At 43.7% G+C, this 22,125-nt stretch overlaps 1 protein-coding gene and 1 non-coding gene across 10 annotated transcripts in view; one reads left to right on the top strand and one right to left on the bottom strand.

Annotated features, from left to right (window-relative positions):
• Positions 1–22,125, top strand: part of PALM2AKAP2 (PALM2 and AKAP2 fusion) — a 232,062-nt gene that overhangs the window by 198,432 nt on the left and 11,505 nt on the right. For 6 of the 9 annotated variants that reach the window (XM_035097032.2, XM_035097035.2, XM_035097040.2 and 3 more), the window contains 3 exons: positions 8,932–11,320; positions 18,983–19,161; positions 20,932–20,970. In XM_035097032.2, the coding sequence (XP_034952923.2) occupies positions 8,932–11,320; positions 18,983–19,161; positions 20,932–20,970 (2,607 nt within the window). The remainder of the gene's footprint in view (positions 1–8,931; positions 11,321–18,982; positions 19,162–20,931; positions 20,971–22,125) is intronic. The other 3 variants (XM_035097033.2, XM_060268771.1, XM_035097034.2) reach the window with 2 other exon arrangements.
• On the bottom strand, positions 4,351–4,423 carry TRNAK-CUU (transfer RNA lysine (anticodon CUU)). The gene has a single exon. It is a non-coding gene; the product is annotated as a tRNA-Lys (tRNA).

Below are 22,125 nucleotides of genomic sequence, written 5' to 3'. Positions count from 1 at the left end.
GAACCAATCACAGTCAATCCATCATTTGAAAAGTAGGACTTTAGAGCTGCCTTCCCCAAAATGGCAACTAGACATTCTGTTTTGGCGACTGCAGCCATTTCACCCCTAGCTTACATATCTGAGTTTCTAACACTGGGCCTGATAGGTTTTCCTTTTGTCTCACTGCTTTCCCTGGCTGAATCAAAACAAAAGACCATCTGAAGGCTGGATGTCCCTCATCCTATTTCTTCCTGGTTGGGTCCATTCTGGAAAGCACAACAGTTTGGCCTTAAGGTCCCAAATGTCCAACCAGCAGATTCTTTTTCTTCCATCCTGATCATTGGAAGTTCCTTGACATCCTACCAAAAATTTGGCCCTATTGAAACAGTTGGATGCAATGGCAAGACCCAGCTTACACAGGTTCTTGCATGACAAGAGCTTGCAAGCAATACAAAGTTGTTGGCTGTTTTGCTTTTTGATCCCTGTACTACCACTTTTCTGATTTCCATACATGCTCTGCTTCTCAGACACTTAACATTTTGTGGAATAGGAATTCCAGGAAGGGGGGTGGGAGGGAATATGCTAATAGCTTTCAAAAGCCACAAATAGTTGCAGTTTTACTACAGTACATTGCATAAATGTCACTGCTGCATAGCAGCTGGAATCAAAAGGCAAAACAAGGCATGTGAGTGTGGAAGAAAACGCTACACTTACTAAAAATAACTCCTACTGAGTTTTAATTCTGATTACTTCAAGATGGCATCAGTAGGACTTTTGAGCACTGAAGCTATATGCTAATGTGGGGAAACAAGTCTGTTTGTGTGGTCTGTTCAGAGGGGAAGGTAGAATTCCATTGCAGGAATGGGCTCCCGTAAGGACAAAAAACCAGTCAGATTATTTTTTCTTTGTTTTACTATCACTGGCATCACTTTTTAACTGATGGCAAGGAAGTGTGGATTCTCAAAAGGGACTTTCGCCCCCATTGACCTAATTAGTAATTACAAGCATCTTCAAGCCCGGGTGTCTTAATACGTTATTCAAGCCTCATCCTATGTATTCTCAAAAGTTTATATCAGGCATCGGCAACGTTTTCCGGCTGTGAGTTGGAGCATTCCCACAAACTATCATCCGTGGGCCGGACATGCGCAGAAGGGATTTCCGGCGCCGCGCTGCCCATACCCGGGGCACTGGAAATCGCTTCTGCACATGTTTGCAGCGCCGGAAATCGCCTCTGAGGCTGCGCAGATGCCGGAAATTGCGCCTGCGCAGAAGTGATTTTTGGTTTCTGCGCAGGCGCCATTTCCGGCGCTGCTCTGCGAGTTGCCGCGCCGGTTTAGCGCAGCACGTGGGGGACTTGCCAAGCAGGCAGCTCGGTGACCGGGCGGTTCGTGGGCTGGATAAATGGCCTCTGTGGGCCATATCCGGCCCATGGGCCGGAGGTTGCCAATGCCTGGTTTATATTATCCCTCCTTATTCCTATGGCAAGAGCACCCATATTCTAGAAAGGCTGCTACCTTTATAGATACTCATGGTCCTACTCTAGAGTCTATGTGACAGTGTGAAAGAGAAACCCTAACTGTTGAATGAGCATCTTCACCCCCATCGTTCAGCCCAGACACTGAGATCCAGCTCTGAGGGCCTTCTGGCGGTTCCCTCACTGTGAGAAGTGAGGTTATAGGGAACCAGGCAGAGGGCCTTCTGGGTGGTGGCGCCTGCCCTGTGGAATGCCCTCCCATCAGATGTCAAGGAAATAAACAACTACCTGACTGAAGACATCTGAAGGCAGCCCTGTTCAGGGAAGTTTTTAATGTTTGATGTTTTATTGTGCTTTTAATGTTCTGTTGGGAGCTGCCGAGAGTGGCTGGGGAAACTCAGTCATGTGGGCGACATATTCTCTCCCTCCCCCCCCTCTCTCTATATATATTGCAGAAGCTGCTTTAACGGTGCTACAGCTGAGTTCTGATTTACTATGCAGAAGTAATTCTCATTTATTTTAGTGGGTTCTAATGGGTAATATTAGGGACCCAGGTGGCGCTGTGGTTAAACCACTGAGCCTAGGGCTTGCTGATCAGAAGGTCGGCGGTTCGAATCCCTGTGACGGGGTGAGCTCCCGTTGCTTGGTCCCAGCTCCTGCCAACCTAGCAGTTCGAAAGCACGTCAAAATGCAAGTAGATAAATAGGAACCGCTACAGCGGGAAGGTAAATGGCGTTTCCATGTGCTGCTCTGGTTTGCCAGAAGCGGCTTTGTCATGCTGGCCACATGACCTGGAAGCTATACGCCGGCTCCCTCGGCCAATAATGCGAGATGAGCGCGCAACCCCAGAGTCGGTCACGACTGGACCTAATGGTCAGGGGTCCCTTTACCTTTACCTTTAATGGGTAATATTAGGACCTATTTTTCTCACTTTACCTGGGTATTTATTTTGACCCAATAATATGTCACATTTATATGGGGCATGGTCAAATCAGACTTAGACCTTTCCCATAGAAATCTGTGGGACATCACAATGGCTATGCATGCCCTAAACACACCGATTGAAATAAATGACATAGAAAACTCTGGTTGCATCATGTTTGCATTATTTAAAACAATGTTTTATTTATTCATTCAGTCTCTGTATCTGCTGTTTTTAATCTTGTGTTGGTTAGAGGCTTCTGGGCAACTATTTTCATTAGCCTCTTGTACATCTGGAGATGTAAACATGTGTTTTAATTAAAAGGATGGTCACAATGGCATGACCTTCAGGAACTGTATAATGCCAAAATTGCATGTCCTGATTTTAGGACCTACAATTTAAGTAATCAGATGTATATGAGATAATTATGTAATAGGAATATTATTAGTATGGGGTTTCTTCTCTAATTATTTCACTAACTAGTAGTCAAACTATGTTACAAATGACCGCAACAAAAGCAATCAGGGAAATGGAACAAGCTTGCAAAGCAACATCTGTTTTATTTTAATAGTTTGTATTGCACCAAGACTTCGGTAACAGGGCAGATGACCTTTTCTCTGTGAACAGAGTGGCCTTGTCTTCCCATTGTAAGGATGAAACCACATATTGCATGGTTGTTTTTCTTAGAGAAAATATATTTCAGAGAGAGGAAATTTTGAGCAGAATGGTGGTCGCGGGAGATTCCTCCTCTCCCCCCCCCCAAACACCATGTAATTATTGAGTGTAGTGACACTGACAGAGAATAACAGTATTCGGCAGCGGTAGGCGACTTGATACCCTCCAGTTGTTCTGGATTATAATTCTCGTCCTCCCTGATCATTGGCCATACTCGCTGTGGCTGATGGGTGCTGTAGATGAGAACATCTAGTTCAGGCACCCCCAAACTTCAGCCCTCCAGATGTTTTAGACTACAATCCCCATCATCCCTGACCACTGGTCCTGTTAGCTAGGGATCATGGGAGTTTTAGACCAAAACATCTGGAGGGCCGCAGTTTGGGGATGCCTGATCTAGAGGGTGCTTGTGGGGAAAAGACATAACATTCCAGATCACCCCCACAGATAAGAGATTGGGAGTGGGGTGCAGGTGCCCTCTCTCCCCCCCTCCCTTTTCTGGTGTAAATTCTCTTTCTGCTTCTTTCATCACCTTCACCATGATTTATCGTTATGTGTGCATGTGCTTATTCTGAGCAGAGTTCTCTCTCCTTAGCCAGAACTGGAAGCCAGGGTTTTAAAACAGGGTTAGGACCGAACCATGGTTAACTGTACCTAGCAACTGCTTCAGATGCTTCTCCTGTTATAAGGGGTGCATCCACAAGTCCTTTGCCACTGCCTACACATGCAGCGTCTTGTCTATGTCCATGCTACATATGAACCACCAGTTGGATTCCGCTTGTCCATAGATCTCTTGCAGGCAGAGTCCATTGATATGTCTATATAAGCAAACCCCAAAGCCCTTCATGAAAATCATCTATGCTTTTTGCGGGGAGGAAAGGAACCTTGAGAAGCATCTCATCTAGTGTCCTTAGGAAGCATATATTTTTCCCCAGCTTGCAGTGTGCCTGTTCATGATCACAGTTCTAAACTGATGAGAGCTTTAGTTCTATATAAACAATGGTCTGATAGCTTTATTGGCCAGAGGCTACGGTGATGTTTGATGCGTCACTGGGATCTCTGTGAACATATCTAAACTCTGAATGTTTATACGGAAGCAGGCTTGTCTGCAACACAACATGTCTAGGAAAGGATACAGGGAAATAACCCCTCATGGTCCTTTGTAGTCGTAGTATCTGTAGAAGCGCAAGAACTCTCAGATCTTGCAAGACTATATATTCGTTACTATAGAAATCACAGATACTAGAGTTGGAAAGGACCACAAAGTTAATCTCTTCCAATCTCCTGCAATGCAGGAATCTTTCGCTCAAAGTGGGGCTCAAACCCACAACCCTGAGATTAAGAGTCTCATGCTCTACCAGCTGAGCTATATGAGCAGCGTTCAAACGGATAAAAATTGCTCTGTTGCAATAAGTGGTGGCAGGGGGGGGGGACCTCCCTTAAATGCTCCCATTTGCACTAAATGCAGCTTTTTTTCTTATGCTCTTTGCAGAGAGGGGATATTTGTCAGGAACATGGCTAGGGAGGTTAACACCCCCTTCTCCAACACTGTTGTCCTAATGAGAATCTTCCCTCAGCACTACAAATAAAATTAAATCCCAGACATGGTTGCTAAACATGAAATAAAAGTAATGTCGGTTTTAACTGTCGCTAGATCACAGCCATATTTGGCATCCAGTATCTAAACTGGGGCAAAACCAAAGAATGTGACAACTGCAAATTTTAAATGCAAACACAAATTCTGCAATTGCAGGGTTTTTTCCTTGATTTGTGTTGGTTCTAATTTCAAGCCGCATTTTTGTTTTTTTATTTTGCTTGTAATAAAACTTTTCAAAAGAGCAATGTTTAATTTATTTCCTGATTTCTACAAGTTACTGCACACTTTCAACATATAGGTCTTTCATTCATTGCCTTGGAAGGAAAAAAAAACACCAACCACCCCTTCCTTTCTATTTAGTAGGGGCATAAGAAATCAAGGAGAGTGTGTATGTTTTTCAGACCTTGTGCCATATTTATTAATAGCTACAGAAGTCGCAGTTCGTAATAAAGAAACTATTGTGAATAAGCAGTGTGGTTCACAGTCCTAACTTGTCATTTTAATTTTGAAACCTTTTAATTCCTTAGCCATGCCAAATTCCCTCGGGATGTAAATAAATCTGTAGTGGGTTCTAAACCTGTACACTAAAACATTAATTCTTTTTCAGCATGTGCTATTTTTCAGCATGTGCTATTTTAAATAAGGAGCTGTCGTTGATTTATTGTACTGTCTTTAGGAAGCTATCCTGTATTCTGAGCGGACATTTATCTATATAGACAGCAGTTCATCAGAACCTTGGAAGAAGTCAACTGGATGGCTTTAAAATTGAAGGTGGGATTGGAAAGTTGAAGTTGATGGATAGTTTGTGGGGTTTGGCCTTGTCATCTCGACACACAAAAAAATTCTGTTTAGGGAAGTTTTAAATGTTTGATGCTGTATTGTTTTTAATATTTGGTTGGAAGCCGCCCAGAGTGGCTGGGGAAACCCAGCCAAATGGGCGGGGTATAAATAATTTATTATTATTATTATTATTATTATTATTATTATTATTATTATTATTCAGTGCTCTTCCCCGAACATCAAAATACAGCATTTTCAATACCAGTCTTGCAAATAAGTAAATAGATGCTACCAGCCCATTAAAAAGTTTCATTAAACCAACTGCCTACCTATACTAAATGTTTGTAGCCTTAAAGAAGGAGAGAAGTGAATGAATAGAATTTTCCTGCCTGGTCACCTGGAGACTTGGTTTTTCACCACAGGTGACCAGATAGAATGCATTGCAAGCACTCACCTATCTAATTGTGCCCTTATGTGAAAGGAAAAAGACTTTCCATGAACAGAAAAGCTTTTGATTTAATGAATGCCTCTGTTAACTGAAAGGGGAAGTGATCTTTGCTGACTCCCTCTGCAGACTTCTACACCACCTTCCACAATCCCATGAAACTGGTTTTCCGGGTCTGTAGGGGGGGCACAGGGGGCGCTGTGGTCTAAACCACTGAGCCTCTTGGGCTTGCCGATCAGAAGGTCGGCGGTTCAATACCCCACGACGGGGTGAGCTCCCGTTGTTCGGTCCCAGCTCCTGCCAACCTAGCAGTTCGAAAGCATGTCAAAGTACAAGTAGATAAACAGATGCCACTCCGGCAGGAAGGTAAACGGCGTTTCCATGCGCTGCTCTGGTTCGCTAGAAGCGGCTTAGTCATGCTGGCCACATGACCTGTCTGCGGACAAACGGCAGCTCCCTTGGCCAGTAAAGCAAGATGAGCGCCGCAACCCCAGACTCATCCGTGACTGGACTTAACGGTCAAGGGGAATGTGAATGTGAAAATTACCTCTCTCTTGCACAAGCATAGGCATTCATAGACACAAAAGCCCTTCCATTCACAGAATGGGACAATTGGATCCCACCCTTTATCCAGTATTCTGGAAGAATTTCCTCATTTATGAAGTGTAAATTAAAGTTCTAGTTCTGAGGAATCTTCTAAATCAGGGTTTCCCAAACTTGGGTCTCCAGCTGGTTTTGGACTACAAATCCCATCATCCTTGACCACAGATCCACTTGCTCAGAGGAGCTTTAGGCTTACCTTCATTGAATAGCAGCCCAGCAAGCCACGTTTGAAATTTGCACGAGTGCTCAAAAGTGATTGTGATGGAGTTCGAAGTGGGAGGGAGAGAGAAAGAAAGAGGTCTGTTGCTTAAAGAAAGTGTTCAATAATTTGGGTGTGCCTAAAGTAGCACTGTGGATTTTGGCCTATTGTATTTATCCACACTATAATGCAAAAGTTAAGAAACCCAAGTTGTAATTTCTCAAAGTGACAATACCTGAAAGACTGCCCCATAGCCCTGTAAGATCACACATATCATCTGGGGAAATTCTCTTTGTGGCATTGTACCCTACAGAATACTAAAGCAAACCCTTCAAGCACCCCTATTTTCTAGGGACATTCCTGGATTTACAGAATTTTTCCTGGTTTCTGATTAGATCCATTTCATTGGAGAAATGTTGGCGGGTTTGGAGTTGTGTGACCCCTGACCCAAGGGGATAGGTAACTATGCAACCTATAGAATTCATCTGAAGGCAGCCCTGTATAGGGAAGTTGTTTTTTAAAAAAATGTTTAATGTTTTACTATGTTTTTATATAAGTTAGAAGCCGCCCAGGGTGACTGGGACAACCCTGTCCGATGGGTGGGGTCTTCTTCTTCTTCTTCTTCTTCTTCTTCTTCTTCTTCTTCTTCTTCTTCTTCTTCTTCTTCTTCTTCTTCTTCTTCTTCTCTCTTCTTCTTCTTCTTCTTCTTCTTCTTCTTCTTCTATGGGACGTTCCTATTTTTATTGGAGAAATGTTGGAGGGTACCATAGTTTTCTGGGTATAAGATGAGGGCTTTTTTAATTCTAAAAGATTGTTAAAAAATGGTTGGTTGCAGCCTCGAGCAGGAGTTTTTCTGTGGCGATTGGCTGGGTGAATGGTGTATGTTTTGGATTGGCTGCGGCAGTGGCAATTGGGTGGGTTATTGTTGGCTGCGTCCAGGGCTGTTGTGGATTGGCTGCCATTGCGGCCAGTGGGTGTGCGATTAGCGGTGGCTGGCTGCCATCTTGCAGACGGTGGTGTGTTTTGCAGCGTTCTCTATTCGTGTGAGTGATTATCTGCATCCCCCCACCCAAAAAAAACCACTCAACAACTCTGGGCCATCTCCCCCCATTTTCTTAAATTGTAGTCCCCCAAAACATGTATATACAGAAAATGTTATACACGGAAAAATATGGCATGTTATAGGTGGTGATTTGAAAACTGGCATTTCCTGTTATTGTCCATGTACTATTATGGGGTGTGCTTCCCTCTACCATACCTGAAGCATCAGGTGCTTCATGTCGCTTTTGGAGGCATATTATTTTGCCCAGGCTTTCCCTGATCCATAAGAACGGGACCTGGTTTTATTTCGTTTTTGTTTTCATATGCTTTTTATACTGCTGGTTTAACAATTTTGTGCTATATTTCTGTTTTAACCTTTTTTATTGATTTAATGTTGTTGTATACTGCTTAGAGGTGTTTTTTAAATGAGCAGCTTATAAATGCCTTTAAATTAAATAAATAAGCAACAACAACAACAAAAAGCCGCCCTGCCTCTCACTGGGCTTTCTGTCACTTTAAAACAATGAACTGTGTGCATGTCCTCTTCCTCAGCTGCAGAACACATTTAAATTCACTGCGTCTCAAAAGTGCTATGAAATATTGAAATGCGAAAGTCAACTGTTGTTGTACAGTTCTTTGTTTTTAAGTCAGTCGACACCATCATATTGGAGCTCAGTGACAAAACAAGCTGTTGCAAATACCAATTAGTAGGTAGCAACAATAACGAGTCCAGATGGGAGATAATGAAGGTGGATATTTTCCTGGATTTCAAGTGTGGTTATATAATTATTATAACGTTTTGCATGTACAGTGGTAACCTCGGGTTACGAACGCTTCGGGTTATGAACTCTGCTAACCTGGAAGTAGCTGCTCCTGGTTGCAAACTTTGCTCTAGGATGCGAACAGAAATCGCACGCCAGAGGTGTGCGTGCAGTAGGAAGCCCCATTAGTGAAAGCGCGCCTCAGGATAAAACGGTTTCAGCTTAAGAACGGACCTCCGGAATGAATTGAGTTCGTAACCAGAGGTACCAATGTATCATGTGCAAAGCATATTCTCTTTCTTTTCTTGAAGAATTTGTTTCCCGTTCTCATATAATGATTTACAGGGGGTGGGGTTGCTGGGGGTGGGGGTTGCTCTCTCTTTTTTGCATTACAATGAATCTTATTTTTCCACAGAACTTCATAGTTGCTTCCCCCTCCCTTTCTATTTCCTCTTTAGAAATCATCTAGGCTCTCTGAGGATGACATCAAGTTGAGAAAAGAGACAGACCGATACCGTGCCAATTTCCTGGACCCTGTTGGTGTCCATGCGGCAAAGGGAGAGAGGATGGAAATAGAAGCCCTGGCCTCCGAACGTAGAAGCATCACAGTGGGGACTTCAGCGCGCGCAGCGGACAACCAAACTCACTTCGCTTCCCCTGCTGCAAGCCACAATGGACTTAAAGACAGGCACGAATCGTTGGACAGTGAGGTTGCTAAAGAGATCAGGTACCTCGATGAAGTGCTAGAAGCAAACTGTTGCGATTCAGCTTCTGATAACCCCTTTAATGGAATGACTTCCTCCTCCCCTGAGCCAAGCGCATCCATTCTTGTGGATGGCTCTGGTCCATCTGTTCACCTTGCTAATGATTCCAGAGCACCCAACGAAAGCGGAATCATTGTAGTTCGTGGGCAAGTGGCTCCAGCTGTGGAGCACAGTGGAATAAACGTCGCGCCTGGGAAGCTTAAGCCAAACGGCCACTCCATGGGCATCCTGCAAGAGGAACACTGTGACAGCCTGAAAGTGCCAGTGAGTCCATGCTCTTCCACAAGCTCGCGGTCTTCCAAGGATGGAGAAGCGACGTTGGCCACCATTAAGAAAGAGGCTAAGTTTGAGCTTAGAGCGTTTCATGAAGACAAGAAGCCATCAAAGCTCTTTGAGGAGGAGGATCCAAGGGAGAATTACAGAGTGCGTAAAGTGAGGCCCTCCGAGGAAATGATGGAGCTGGAGAAAGAGAGGCGGGAGCTCATTCGAAGCCAGGCTGTCAAGAAGAACCCGGGTATAGCAGCAAAGTGGTGGAACCCTCCCCAGGAGAAGACTCTGGAGGAGCAGCTAGATGAGGAACACCTGGAGTCTCACAAAAAATACAAGGAACGCAAAGAGAAGCAGCAGCAGCAGCCACCAATGCCTGTGAAACATGTCTCCCATTTGTCTGCAGCACCTGATCCGGCTAGCAGTAAAAAGGTCGATGTTGTCACGGAGCAAATAGATTTTTCAGCTGCACGGAAGCAGTTCCAGTTAATGGAAAATTCAGGCCCGCCAAATGACATAACAGCAGCACCCAAGAGATCAGGGACCCCCAAAATGTTCACCATACAACCCTTCTACAAGCCAATAGGTCCATCTCAAATGGACCGGCGAACAGCCTCAGCTACAAAGCCTGTCTCTCCATGTGGGCAGACTTTGCTAGTTGGTAACAACGATATAACTGTTGTAAAAGCTGAGAAGGTGTCTTGCATCTTAGATGACAATAGCGTTCAGGACATCTCTGGTGACTCAGTGAGAGTCTCTCCATACAGTGATGCCACGAAGCATGGCGATGCTACAAAGGGATGGTTGGATGATGGTGAGTTCACGAGTGCAAAGGCAGTCTTTACAGTGGTGCGAGATGATGAGCAGGGCACCTTAGATCAGTTCTCGAGGTCAGTCAATGTGTCTTCCCCTCCAGAGGAACTGGACTCTGGGCTGGATGAACTGTCTGTGAGATCTCAGGATACAACTGTTTTGGAAACACTTTCAAATGACTTCAGCATGGACAATATAAGTGACAGTGGTGCCTCCAACGAGACAATGAATGTCCTTCAAGAAAATTCGCTCACCGATTTCTCCTTGCCCCAGACCCCTCAGGCTAACACTCCTTCCGACTGTCGAGGAGACGGTGTTTTCAAGTCACTTAGCGACCACGGCTTTTATTCTCCATCTTCACCGTTACTTGACTCCATGCTCATTGATGAGCAGTTGGAATACCAGGCTGGCCTACTGGTCCAAAACGCCATCCAGCAAGCCATAGCCGAGCAGGCTGACAAAGCAAGTTTTAAGCAATCCACTGCAGAGCTAAAGAACCTCCAGGTCAAGGAACAGGAGGAGGAAGTAGTCAAGGCACCATGCTCTGAGAAACTGCACAATCCAACATTTCAGCCACCTCAGGTGTCCTCTCCTGTGCAAGAAAAGCGAGATTCAGCACCAAAGACTTCTGCAGCTCAAGACTCTGTACTCAGGGAAAGGCAAGCTCCACAGCCATCTCCTGCTGCTCACACCACCAGACCAGTCACTGTGGAGGAAACCAAGCCAGAAGTCAGCTATTTCAGCAAGTATTCAGAAGCCGCTGAGCTAAGGAGCACGGCTTCCATTCTGGCTATGCAAGAAGCGGAGGTGACAGTAGGGCCTTTCAAACTAAGGTCAAAAAAGCAGAGGACTTTGTCTATGATAGAAGAAGAAATCCGAGCAGCCCAAGAAAGAGAGGAAGAACTGAAAAGACAAAGGCAGGGCATGCAGCTGGCACGCAGCCCTGTTGCAAAGAGTGCGCCTCCTCTACCCACCAGAACTGTGTCTTACAGAACTGCACCAGGTAAGAGCCTAACACTTTGTCCTTAATTGGCAAAATAGATGCAGACCAGCGACAGCCAGCATGGTACCCTTGATATGTTTGTTACTGGACTCCAGTTCCCATCAGTGACAGCCAGCATGGCCATGTATGATGGGGGTTGTAGTCCTCCAACATCTGGGTTGGGGCACCAAATTGGCTATCCCTGGTGGAGATTCGGTTGCTCTCCGACTACAGCCTTTCTGTTTGGTTTCAAACTTTCACCCTGACAAAGAACTCCTCTAGCAGAGCAAGCTTTGCTGGATCAGACCAAGGGTCCCACCTATTCCCTGCATCCTGTTAGCAAAAATGACATCCAGATGTCTCCAGGGTGCACATGACAGAACATGACATTATTTCCCCCTCATTTGTTTGTCTCCATCATCTGGCCCTGATCCTGCCATTCTGTTGAGTGATCACGGCTAGTTGCCATTGATAGATCACTGCATTTGCTTTTGTTTTTTGAAGTCACTCACTACATCTTATGGCAGGGGGTCGGCTAATTATGCAGTGGGGTGAGTGAATCTCTCTGAGTTCCCTAGGAATGGGAATTCCAGAGAATCTGTTGCGTACTGCGGGATATCTTGCCTGTATGAATGAGGGAACTTCATGAAGAGCCTCAACTGAATATATTACGGCATGGGAAGGTGCATACGGGAAAGGCAGTTTATATCATTGCCATCTGCTTTTGAAATGTAAATAAGTGGTGGTCCACCATCCCAATAATTTTGGGTACTTTTGTTTCCTTTGATTCCAGTAAGGGATGGAAAGCATGGGCGTAACTTTCCTATTGATATCAGTAGATCTAATAACTATCTGTGCTACTTCCTAGAAAGATAAATGATGTAGATGTAGAACAATGTAGATCAAATGATAGAGGGGAGGGAAATAGGCTACAAAGGAGTGGGTGCGCCTTCAAAGTTATTTTTCCATGTGGCATTCACTCCTGACCTTAATGTCATCTGTTGTAAGATGTCAAGTTTAAGGAACCTCCAGAAATTAGAACTGCGAGCTTCTGCTTTGAGAACAAACCTGATTAAAAGTGGGCAAGCTGACTGGCTGCATTTCAATGTCAGCAACTCTGGGAAGACTGCTAGACCCATCTTCAATAGCATTTCCAAACATGTGCTTGCATCAGTGCCAGATTTACGTATAAGCTAAACAAGCTATAGCTTAGGGTCCCACTCTCTTGGGGGCCCCGAAAAAAATTAAAGGGGGAAAAACTGGATGTAAATTTCCAAAATATAAGTTAAGCTCAACAATTACTTTGATATTTTGTTATGTGCAAATGGCTTTAGATACCTATTAGGTCCATAAATTACCATATAGCATATATTCAACACAAAAAACAGTGACAATTTGTTGTTCACAAAAGACAGCTGGACATATAAAGGGCCCTATTACCTTCAGTAGCTTAGGGCCTCATCAAACCTAAATCCGGCCCTGGCTTGCATTATTCCTTTAAGTTAATAAATATTCTCACTGTACTGTATTTTACAACTTTCCAAGTAACAAAGAAGGTGAATAAATCATCTTTTTTTTTACCCTGGCAAATGGCTAACAATAAAGCCTTATACATCTCTTTGCTAGTTGGGAATGGAATTTGCTTCTCAGTCATATTTTCAGGTTTCAAGAAAGTGGTGAACTGCACAGATTATGTAGGTCAGGGAAGGGTTGTTTTGCAATTTGCAGGAAATCTAGATGCTAGTAAAATGCTGGTGAAATGCAAGATACGGTTGAAAGGGAGGTAAACCTGGATTCATCTTTATTTAGAGAAGAGTGAAGGTTCTGGGGAAAATATACAGGTTGGTTGGTTAGAAAGACAAAGCCAAATAGGATGAGTGCAAGAGTGAAGTGAACAGAAAAGTAATGTATGTATTGGTGGGTATACCTCTGTATGTAGTGCATTTTATCCTTCTCCCTCTGTAGCATTCCTTAGATGTTCTGTGTATCACAGGGGGAAAACGGTATAAATAAGTCAAAAATTAGATTGTTATAATCAAAGAAAAAATCCCTATGGGAAAATGCATATAAAATTTTCTGCTCTCTGTCGCCATCTGGTGTTGCATGTTTATAGTGCATTCAAATCGTTGGGTTTTTTTTTTACTTTTGTAGCTGAGTCCTGATTTGAATGTTATATTGGCCATGTTTTTTTAAAACTTGTTGGAAGCAGAGAGGTAACCCAACACTGAGAAATTGGATACTAATAATTTTGGGTGTATATTCTAAAATTTACTGATATTGTTAAACACCAAGAAGAGAGAAAAAGTAATAGAAGTTTTGATGTAAAATTGTCTTTGTTATGCACTGGGACAATAAGGTAGAAGCTTATTAGAAATCTTGTGGATCACTAGAAATTATTGTTCTTTTTGTGTGCGTCTATTATTGCTTTCGGGATAGGATTTATGATTATTTTAGAATATTTAATGTCTATAAGATGTTATCAAGTGCATGGCACTGTAATAATAACCAAGCGCCTTTTGGCATCTAAAAAGGCTGGCGAATGTATTGTGGGATACATTTTCATGGACTTCTTCAGATGCAGCTTGAACAACTACAACTTACAGCTCAAACATGTTGACTATTTTAGTATAATTCTCTGCAGAAAACCAGATATGCACTTATTTCATTTTCAGTTCTTTGCTGCTTTTAATGCATTGCTCTTATTGGACTACATTTTACAGTGTCTATAGAGTTCGCACCCTCCAGCTAACCGCATAACACACCTTTGCCACTTTCTCTGATCTCGGTATCATTTTCTTCACAGATATAACTGAGCTGAGGAAGAATTTACTACCCTTGTATTCTTTTGTTACACTCAGGGCATTGTGCAGCTTTCGGTGAGGGACGGAACCATCCATGTGTACCAAATGTCTCATCTGTGAACACCAGGAAATTCCTAACAGGATATGACTGATGCCTCATGGCAGCTGTAGCTTTCCTCAAGCCTCCATTTATGACCCCTATTAGTGTTCATGAATAAACAGTTGCTTCACAAAGACAGAAAGCAGGTTGCTGTTTTCGCTTCAGCTCCAGCTCACCCCCCGTGTGTACATACATCTAAGGCTGCAAATCCTATATACCATAATTTCCGGCGTATAAAACGACTTTTTAACCCAGGAAAATCTTCTCAAAAATTGGGAGTAGTCTTATACGCAGCCACAGAAGTGATTTCTGGCGCTGCGGACATTTTGGAAATGGGCAGCGCAGTGCCGGAAATCGCTTCTGCGCATGTCCAGACGCGATTTTTGGCTTCCAGACATGCGCAGAAGCGATTTCTGGCGCTGCGGACATTTTGGATATGGGCAGCGCGGGCATGTCCAGCCCACGGATGATCGTAGGAAGAGGGGTAGTCTTATATGGCGAGTATATTCCAAACTCTATATTTTAACTGGAAAAGTTGGGGGTCGTCTTATACGCCCAGTCGTCTTATACACCGGAAAATGTGGTACCCATTTTACCTGTGAGAAAGCCCCACTGAACTCAAGCATGCATACTTCTCAGTAGACATCTATTGTACTATAAATAAATAAATTAACTGGGGAGATCTCTGAGGCCCCTGGGACTGCCATTCTCCATCCCAATAGATCAGAGATTAAAGGATGCAAGTGGAAGGTGAATTCCGAGAAGGGTCTTAAAGGGATGGGGAAAAGATTTTCAGTATTTTGCCAGGAAACTTATGTGTGCATTGAACAAACCAGCTCATTCAGCCATAGCTCAACATTATTTTCGCAGCTGAAATCCCATTCTTGCTAACTAGGTTATTTTGGTATGTAAAGTGATGGGAACGAGTTTGCCACAGAGGTGAGCACAAGGTGGATGGCAGGCCGTTAGTAAACCATGCACAGCCTTCTGTTTGCTGGGATACTTGCAGAGAATACTGGTCTAAGCAGACCTTGGTCTGATCCATTGCAGTCTTTCTTAATACCTTCAGCAAGAGTTTCATACTGTGGACCACTTAAATGCAGATTTGTTTCTGCACTGTCAAGACATTCTAATTATGTATTCTTGCTTTTTAAGGATAGTGCCTATCAGTGGATCATCATGATACTATGCAAAAATACAGCACAGATGGGGAAACTGGCCCTTCCAAAGTTTGTAGAAGTCTTAGAAATCCTAGACAGTATGGTTGATGGTCAAAGCTTATGGGAGCTGTACCCCAGAAACATCTGGAGGGACACAGGTTCCCCTTACCATGCAACACCGAAGCTAGACTTCATCTGTTCTCCAAGAATCCCAGCAATTAGCAAGAACTAGGTGGTCCTCCGACCCAGGTGGCGCTGTGGTTAAAACACTGAGCCTAGGGCTTGCTGATCAGAAGGTCGGCGGTTCGAATCCCTGTGACGGGGTGAGCTCCCGTTGCTTGGTCCCAGCTCCTGCCAACCTAGCAGTTCAAAAGCACGTCAAAATGCAAGTAGATAAATAGGAACCGCTACAGCGGGAAGGTAAACGGCGTTTCCATGTGCTGCTCTGGTTTGCCAGAAGCGGCTTTGTCATGCTGGCCATATGACCTGGAAGCTATACGCCGGCTCCCTCGGCCAATAATGCGAGATGAGCGTGCAACCCCAGAGTCGGTCACGACTGGACCTAATGGTCAGGGGTCCCTTTACCTTTACCTTTAGGTGGACCTCCAGTGGTTGATCTCTGCATATTTTTGCCGATGTGATATACACCTTTATTGCTATTTTTATCCTAGTCCCAATGGAGACAATCCGTTTCAGGTTGAACACTTCAAAGTTTGGTTAATTTCAGTTGGAGAGGGAAACAAAGCATGAACTTAACCCATTGAAACCTGTGGCACTTAAAGATTCTTAACCTTGGCTAGATTCTGCAAAAAACACAGATATAATACTGGCAGAGTATAACAGACAATTTTAATGGCCCAAGATCTCTGTACAATCAGATTTTCTTTTGTAATGAGCAAATTTAATTTAATTCCCAGGCAAATCTTCTAAAGATATTGTACAAGTTTCTGCCCAGGATGAGTACCGTAGTAGAAATGCTTGCTTTGTTTATAATCCATTGATTGTTTTTTTTGGGGGGGGGGAGATGACATTTGCAGTTCTTCTGGTAGCAGAATTTTTTAAAAAAATCTGTAGCAGGGGTGGGGAATCTTTGTCCCTCCAGATGTTGCAAAACTACAACTCCCATCATCCCTGGCCATTGGTCATGCTTGCCAGGGGTGATGGGAGTTCAGCAACATCTGTAGGCTCTCTGTATCATATCTACAAACTCAAGAATAAGCACGCTTGGTCTCCTATATAATACAAGGCTGCATTCCGTTAGAACCATGGTGTTTGCTAGTTCCATCCAGGTTATCTGAAACCACCTATTAATGTAGCTGAGCTCTTCCCATTGTGGTAAATATAAAAAAAAATGAACCTCAGCTGTAAGTCATGTTGATGTTCACTTCTTTCTTAAACCGACTATTCATTCTAAGCAGATATTTCTCTGTTTCTGCTCTGTCCCTGACCTCTAGTGGCCATAGTCATTCTGGCTCATTGGTTGAGCTTCTCTTAAGATTTTTGTGTACGTTGGGTACATAGAAATGAGGAAAATGTAGCCTGGGTAATTTGTTAACCTATTCAGAGAGATAGAGAGATGATAGATAGATAGATAGATAGATAGATAGATAGATAGATAGATAGATAGATGATAGATAGATAGATAGATAGATGATAGATGTCTGCTATTATCTCTTTTTGATCATGTGAACTACTAATCATGTTGGACTCTAAACTCGTTTATCAGCTGCAGACACCATGGCCAGTGGTTACAGATGATAGGAGCTGGAGTACAATAAGATCTAGGTCAAACCTTTCCCACCACTGACACTGATGCAAAAGCTGGTGACCAAGGCAATCATGTCGGTAAGGGGGAAGCGTCTTTCCCTTCCGCTTCTTTCAGACTCCATTCCTCAGATATACCCGCATCTCAAATTGCTATTTAAAGAGTAGTAGCATGTTGTTTTTAAAAGGGACCCAGGTGGCGCTGTGGGCTAAACCACTGAGCCTAGGGCTTGCCGATCAGAAGGTCGGCGGTTCGAATCCCTGCGACGGGGTGAGCTCCTATTGCTTGGTCCCAGCTCCTGCCAACCTAGCAGTTCGAAAGCACATCAAAATGCAAGTAGATAAATAGGAACCGCTACAGCGGGAAGGTAAACGGCGTTTCCATGTGCTGCTCTGGTTTGCCAGAAGCGGCTTTGTCATGCTGGCCACATGACCTGGAAGCTATACGCCGGCTCCCTCGGCCAATAATGCGAGATGAGCGCGCAACCCCAGAGTCGGTCATGACTGGACCTAATGGTCAGGGGTCCCTTTACCTTTACCTTTAGCATGTTGTTTTAAATATGTTGCATTTTTTTTGCAATTTAGCCTTGCATATAAACAACATAAGGCAACTAAACCTTGCTAGCAAACTTGCCCTCCCCTACACTGAAGCCGATGAACCTAGCAAGCAGTTATTATATGCTCAAATGCACACAAAAAAGCACATTCAATGTCTTATCCAGGAAGCATAAATCCACAACAATCCATCATTTTTAGAGCAGTGAAAATACTGTAGAGGTGTTTCCCCTGCTGTGATACGATCAGCAGTTTTTGTTGTGGCATTAAAACTTGTTCAACCTTGCCGGCGGAACTTCACTTCTATCCATTTGTGGCTGTGCACATTAGACTTTACTGTGACTGATATTTCCTAGGTCATAGCAGTGGTGGCCCACTTTCCAGGCAGGCTTGCCAAGTTCATTGATTGAGAGGGCAAAATCTAGTGCAGGGCCCAGTGCACTTTGGTATACAGTGGAACCTTGGTTCTCAAACTTAATCCGTTCCGGAAGTCTGTTCAACTCCCGAAACTTTCAAAAACCAAGGCACGGCTTCCAATTGGCGCAGGCATCCCGGAAACAATAGCCAACAGCCACATGGAAGGTTCCGCTTCCAAAAAACGTTTGAAAACTGGAACACTTCCGGGTTTTCGGTGTTCAGGAGCCGATTTGTTTCAGCTAAGCCGTTCGGAAACCAAGGTTCCATTGTACAGTCAAACCTCAGTTGTCAAGTGTCTTGGAAGCTGAACAATTCGGAACCCAAACGCCAAAAACCCCGGAAATAATTGCTTCCAATTTCGAACGTGCTTCGGAAGTCGAACGGCTTCCAACGCACATTTTTTCATTTTCCCCCCATTGACTTTGCAGCCAGCTCTTTCATCCTCGGTTTTCGGATGTCAAACGGTCTTCCGGAACAGATTAAGTTCAAAAACCAAGGTTCCACTGTATATGAAAGTGCATTGGAACAGTAGCATAGAACTTGAGAGGAAGGCAGGAATGAAGGCCTCTATACCATAACCAGCTCCAAAGGCAGCTCTACCTCTGACCTAAAGTACCATCATCTGTCAAGATTCACAGAAACCTTTCTTAAATAAATAAAAAGTTTGAGAATCTGAATGCAAAAATTCTGTCCTGGACCTTCTTTCTTAATGAGAAGAGCAAACTACCTTGACTCAGTCATTATCTCTTCAGCCCATGCTTAATTTCAGTTCTCTTTCCTTTTGGAAGTATGGTGGTGTGGTTCTTGGGGCGTTGGTGTTTTTTTTCCAGAATCTTGCTTGCGAGTCTGTTACCTAGAGAAGGAAATTCTGATTGGGTCTTTGCAGGTAAAATAGAGAAGATCAAGCCACCTCCATCCCCAACCGCTGAAGGTCCCCCCTCGCATTCCGACTCAGCATCAGACGAATCAGGAGGATCCCAAAGACCCAAGAACCTGATGCAGACTCTTATGGAAGATTATGAAAGTCACAAAACCAAGAGGCGGGAGAGGATGGATGAGAACAGCGTAAGCATATTCTGTTTCCTCCGCCCCAATGCCATTTATTTATTTTTTGCACGCAGTAGGTTTTTTTAAAAAAAACTTTTCTAGTTTCTAAAACTTTTCTAGATCACCTTTCCAGAATTCAGCACGAGAAGGCAATGTACAGGGCCAGTTTCAGGCACACTTATTATGGGTTCCATTATGAAAAGGGTCTTTTTAAATGGTACCCTTCTGTTGAGAGCTTTTATAAAGGAAAAGCAGTGATAGCACGAATACCTGAAAAACTTGCCAAGGTTATTGGGCGTTGCTCTTAATCAAAGCCATATTTTGTGGCTGTAGGATCAGGTATGAATTTATTTGATCCCTTAACCACACCTTGCAGCATGTACAAAAGGAACCCTTTTCTTTCTCTCAGAAATGAGAAGTGACACTCCCCCCCCCACAGGGTCAGATACTTTTGTGCAGGACAGAAGGGGGTCCTAGCAGTAACAGTGTGTTCACTGTCCTCATGACTCCACTGTGGAGCTAAAATGCCATACTTAGATGCAGACGGATCCTCTCGCTTAGATGTTTCTGTGAAATCAGTGGGGCACTTGGGACCGAGGCACAGAGCTACGAGACCCTGCCGTGAGCAACATAACTACAGCACAAATATTGTCTGTTTACCTCCTCCCAAACAACCCTCCTGTTTTTATCATCACAGCTTGTACCACACCCAGTGTTAAGTTCAAGGCAAAATTCCATAGAGATGACATTTTGCTTGAAAGCTGAAGTCGAAAACTGCAGCAGAGCCGTTGTTGACCGTAAAATGTGCTGCACGCAATCCGTACGTCTGTTCTTTGTACTCGAGCGGCAGTTCAACACTGGGGAGGGTTTTGCTGCATGTTCCTTGCCTTGTGCAATCGCTGGTGATTTTTTACTTGTAGGAAGTTGGCTTTTTATGTTGGCAGAATGACAGCGAATTTTCTGAACAGTGCCAACTGAAGTCTAGTGAGTACAAAATCAATAGCCGCCTGGCACAGGGAGCTTCACAGATGTGCTCCTCGTGGAGGTTAGTGGAACTGGTAGATCTAAATGCTTCATGAGAAGTAGATTTTGAGACGCACCTGAGAGCTGGGAGCTCATGTGCCAATGCATGTGTCTTCCTGGGCCATGCCCACCCCCCCAGACCTCCTGTTTATATGTTTATACGGCCGTTCATTCAGAAATAACAGTTGTGGCACAATTAGCAAGACCAAGTATATATTTAGCACCAACTGGATACAAAGCACTAACTGGACATTTGAAACACTTCCATAGCTAAAGGGAAGAGATCTCTTCCTTTCTCTGCCTGCCTTTTCTGGAGGAATCAGATAAAATGGCATATGGTGGTGATGATGATGATGATTACTACTGCTGCTGCTATTATTATTTCAAATAATGAATAGACTAAAATAATAAATTTAATTGTACCATAATTAATCACTTAGATTGCCAAAACGGTTAATGCAGTGGTGACTGACAAACAGCTTCCTTGTATTGTTTTTATTCTTAAATTGGCTACTATTTTGCTTGTCTAAGCAGGATTGTTTTTTAGGTTGGGTTTTTTTTGAGGGGTGGGGGTTGGTAACAATCCAGGCTGCAATCCTAAGCACCACTGAACTCAGGAGGATTTAGATCTGAGTAGACGTGAATAGAATTGCACTGTAAAGCTAATTTAGCTGAACTGTGAGATAGATGCTAGTTCTCAGTTTAATTTGAACTCTCTCTGTCTTTTCTTTATGAACTAATGATGGTCTTTTCCTTTTCTGGCAGTACACCTGTAAATTACTGTCTAACAAGGTTACCTCTGAGGTACTTTTCAAGCACTTGCCTTTGCTTAACATCTTTTTTTATTTTTGCATGAGGATTTCAAACGCATGCTGCTGCAGTTTGCTTTCCATTGCTGTTTGCATAACCACTGAAGTGATGGCTTGAAAGATGAAGGCCTTTGGTTTTTTCCAAAGTACCGTTCCACCACCACACCGAGCATTTTCACCCAACTGGGCCTTAAATTCCTTTTCTTTATTTCCCCCTTTTTTGGACTAGGCAATGAATTTGAACAAAATGTGTGATGGGAAGGGCAGCTGGTTCCCATGTCCCTAAACCAGGAATTAGGGACCTATGGCCCTCCAGATACTTGCACTCGAACTTCCATCAGTCCCAGCCAGGATGGCCAGTGGTCATGAATGATGGGAGTTGTAGTCCAGCAACCTCTGGAGGGCCACAGGTTTCCCATGTCTGCTGGAAATGATGATGGCAACTAGTACCTAGCCTCAGTTTTGGGATTCTGTTTACAGTGGGGCAAGAAGAACATTCCATATAGGACCACTTTCAAGATTCAGGTCACAATATTTGAATTATGACTATGGCTGCATTCATGTGGTGGTGTGATGTTCATCCTCATGACTTAATGTGGGGAGTAATCAAGAGTGATGCCCTCCATATGTTCTGAACTACAATTACTATCATTCCTGGCTATTTGATTGTCATACCGGCTGGGGCTATTGGAAGCTGTAGACCACAGCAACTGGAGGGCACTGCCTTGATTTCCCCAATTTAAAGCGGGGTGTGTGTGTCTGTAAACTGTGCACTAGATTTACAGCCCCATGCGTACCATTCAGTGAAGTAATTACAGTGGCGCCTCGCTAGACGAATTTAATTCGTTCCATGGGTCTTTTCTTATAACGAAAAATTGTCTAGCGAATCCCATAGGAATGCATTGAAATTTTATTGAAATTTTTTTTGCCCATAGGAACGCATTAATTGAATTTCAATGCATTCCTATGGGAAACCGCGATTCGCTAGACGAATTTTTCATAAAACGAATTCGTCTAGCGAGGCAACCTCCGCTCGAAAAATCCTTTCGTTAAGCGGAAATTCCGTTAAGCAGGGCATTCGTTAAGTGAGGCACCACTGTAAAGTGTTTTCGGCTCCAGTGCTGTCATTGCGATAGCACTTGAACTTGAT

The sequence above is a fragment of the Zootoca vivipara genome, chromosome 16, assembly GCF_963506605.1.
Source record: "Zootoca vivipara chromosome 16, rZooViv1.1, whole genome shotgun sequence".
NCBI lineage: Eukaryota > Metazoa > Chordata > Lepidosauria > Squamata > Lacertidae > Zootoca > Zootoca vivipara.
The sequence above is the reverse complement of the archived record's forward strand: the minus strand, read 5'-3'. Positions and strand labels throughout refer to the sequence as shown.